Below are 2,379 nucleotides of genomic sequence, written 5' to 3'. Positions count from 1 at the left end.
CCCTTTGGTCGCCCTTTTAACTAAGCTATCTAATTAAGCTAGAGAACTGAATTAAACTAAGCTAGAAAGCTGAACTACGCAAGATAACTAAGCTAAGCTAAACTAGACGGAAAGAAAAGTGTCGGATCCCTTCTTCTGATGGGTGCACCCTCTATTTATAAGCTTGATTCGGCCGCCAGCTGGATAACGATCTTGACAGGGAATATTCGCTCATTCTGAGAGTGAGAGACTCATTGATTGCTACGTGTTGTTCTTCTAGAATGACGACACTTTTTGGTAACAGATTCGTGACTCAGCTTTGTCCTTGCGTCTCATAAGCTAGCACGTGTCCCCTTCTAAAACGTCGTCCTTGATAACAGAATGGTGCGCTATATCCAGCTCATTTCCTCACGTGTTCTTCTTCTAGAAGCCAGCGGTCGCCTCCTAACTGCTGGATCGCTCCCCTTGATCAACTCCACCGATTCTTGGCCTTTTATCGCCTTTTGTACTTGCTTGATCAGTTTGGCCTTGCTACCTTGGTCAAGTGGTATTTCTACACATTTAACACTTGTTTTGCGCGATAAACCGATCAAGTAGCATGTATTTCACCCTTAAACCGATGCATGAAATGAGCCTTATCAGTCGATTTCTAAATAAGATCCATTTTTTGGATTGGATGGTGGATTCCCCTGAAAAAACATTGGCGCGCGTGTAAACGAGGTGCTCTACCAACTGAGCTATAGCCCTTAGTGCTTGTGATGCATATTTTATCATGTATATAATTTGTTGTCAAGATGAATATTCTATGATTCAACATCCTAAATTTTTGAGTGGTATTGGTTCGATTATTATTGCTTATAAAGAATATGATATTTATAATCCATCGACGGGATGGGTTCCATTTGGTTCTTTTGGGGATGATAAATGACCTACTTAACTAAGTGGTTAGAGTATTGCTTTCATACGGCGGGAGTCATTGGTTCAAATCCAATAGTAGGTAGAACTTATTAGATACCGGAGTCGATGGTATCTAATAAGTTTTTTGCCCCACCCTTTTCTCTTTTTATAGATTTTGTAGTTTTATTTATTTCATTTTTGAATTGCGTTGTATCAAAATTGGATTCCGTCGAGTGAATGCAATCAAAATAGGGTTTAGAAACTCTTTTGATTATTTGAACGCACCAACTAGCTATGAAATTGCACTGACAGCCTCGACTCTTGTCCTAGCTCGTCGGAGAGCTAGATTTGCCTCAATTATTTGTCTCTTTCCTTCAGCTTTTCTCAAACTAGCTTCTGCTATTTTAAGAGTTTCCTGAGCTTCTTGTGGATCAATATCACTACCCTTTTCCGCATCATTTACTAAAACAGTGATCTCATTATTGTCTATTCTCGCAAAACCGCCCATTAGAGCCATCGTTAACCATTGGTCCTTAAGGTGTATTCTCAAAATCCCTATATCTATAGTTGTAGCAATAGGAGCATGATTTGGTAATACGCTAATTTGACCACTATTTGTAGATAAAATGATTTCTTTCACTTCTGAATCCCAAACAATTCGATTAGGGGTCAGTACACAAAGATTTAAAGTCATTTCTTCAAATTGCTCTCCATTTCTAAGTTGATAGCCTTCGCGGTAGCTTCATCGATATTCCCTACTAAATAAAAGGCCTGTTCAGGAAGACCATCTAATTCTCTAGAAATGATCAATTGGAACCCTTTAATGGTTTCTGCTAGACCAACATATTTCCCCGGAGAACCAGTAAATACTTCGGCTGCAAAAAAGGGTTGTGATAAGAAACGCTCATTTTTTCACGCTCTTGCTACGGTTAAATGATCCTCTTCGGATAATTCGTCCAACCCAAGGATAGCTATAATGTCCTGAAGCTCTTTATAACGTTGTAAAGTTTGCTTAACTCTTTGCGCAGTTTCATAATGTTCCTCACCAACGATCCGAGGTTGAAGCATGGTTGAGGTTGAATCTAAAGGATCTACTGCCAAAGGAATATGGATACGATCCTCGTTGTGTATCTTGATTAATTGGATCGTTTCTTTGTGGATTCCTATAAGAAACTTTTGTAGATATGTCTCCGAGTATTCCTTGATCATTTCTTCCAAGAAGACGATTTCGTCTAATTCTATGAACTTTTCTAGAATACTTTTTTCTTGAATATCAGTCAAAAAAATTCAGATTGGCCGACATTCGCCCAATTAATAATCCAAGATTCAATACTTTTAGTAAATGACAAAGAATACCACCAGGGCAGAAATACTATAGATGCAAGATACAAAAGAGGAGTGAAAGCTTTCTTTTTTGCCATTTTTCGCCTGTTAATTTTTAATTAACCCACTCCATCTGTCGACTTTATATAATCGAATCTTTCTTTCAAACATGAGTTGTAG

At 38.3% G+C, this 2,379-nt stretch overlaps 1 protein-coding gene across 1 annotated transcript; it reads right to left on the bottom strand.

Moving 5' to 3' along the window:
- Nucleotides 1-1,151: 1,151 nt before the first annotated feature.
- On the bottom strand, nucleotides 1,152-1,663 carry LOC121805332 (ATP synthase epsilon chain, chloroplastic). The gene has a single exon (XM_042205140.1). The coding sequence runs from the start codon at nucleotides 1,568-1,570 to the stop codon at nucleotides 1,169-1,171; it is 402 nt and encodes a 133-aa protein (XP_042061074.1). The 5' UTR covers nucleotides 1,571-1,663; the 3' UTR covers nucleotides 1,152-1,168.
- Nucleotides 1,664-2,379: the final 716 nt, after the last annotated feature.

Source organism: Salvia splendens, chromosome 5, assembly GCF_004379255.2.
Source record: "Salvia splendens isolate huo1 chromosome 5, SspV2, whole genome shotgun sequence".
Taxonomy (NCBI): domain Eukaryota; kingdom Viridiplantae; phylum Streptophyta; class Magnoliopsida; order Lamiales; family Lamiaceae; genus Salvia; species Salvia splendens.
The sequence above is the reverse complement of the archived record's forward strand: the minus strand, read 5'-3'. Positions and strand labels throughout refer to the sequence as shown.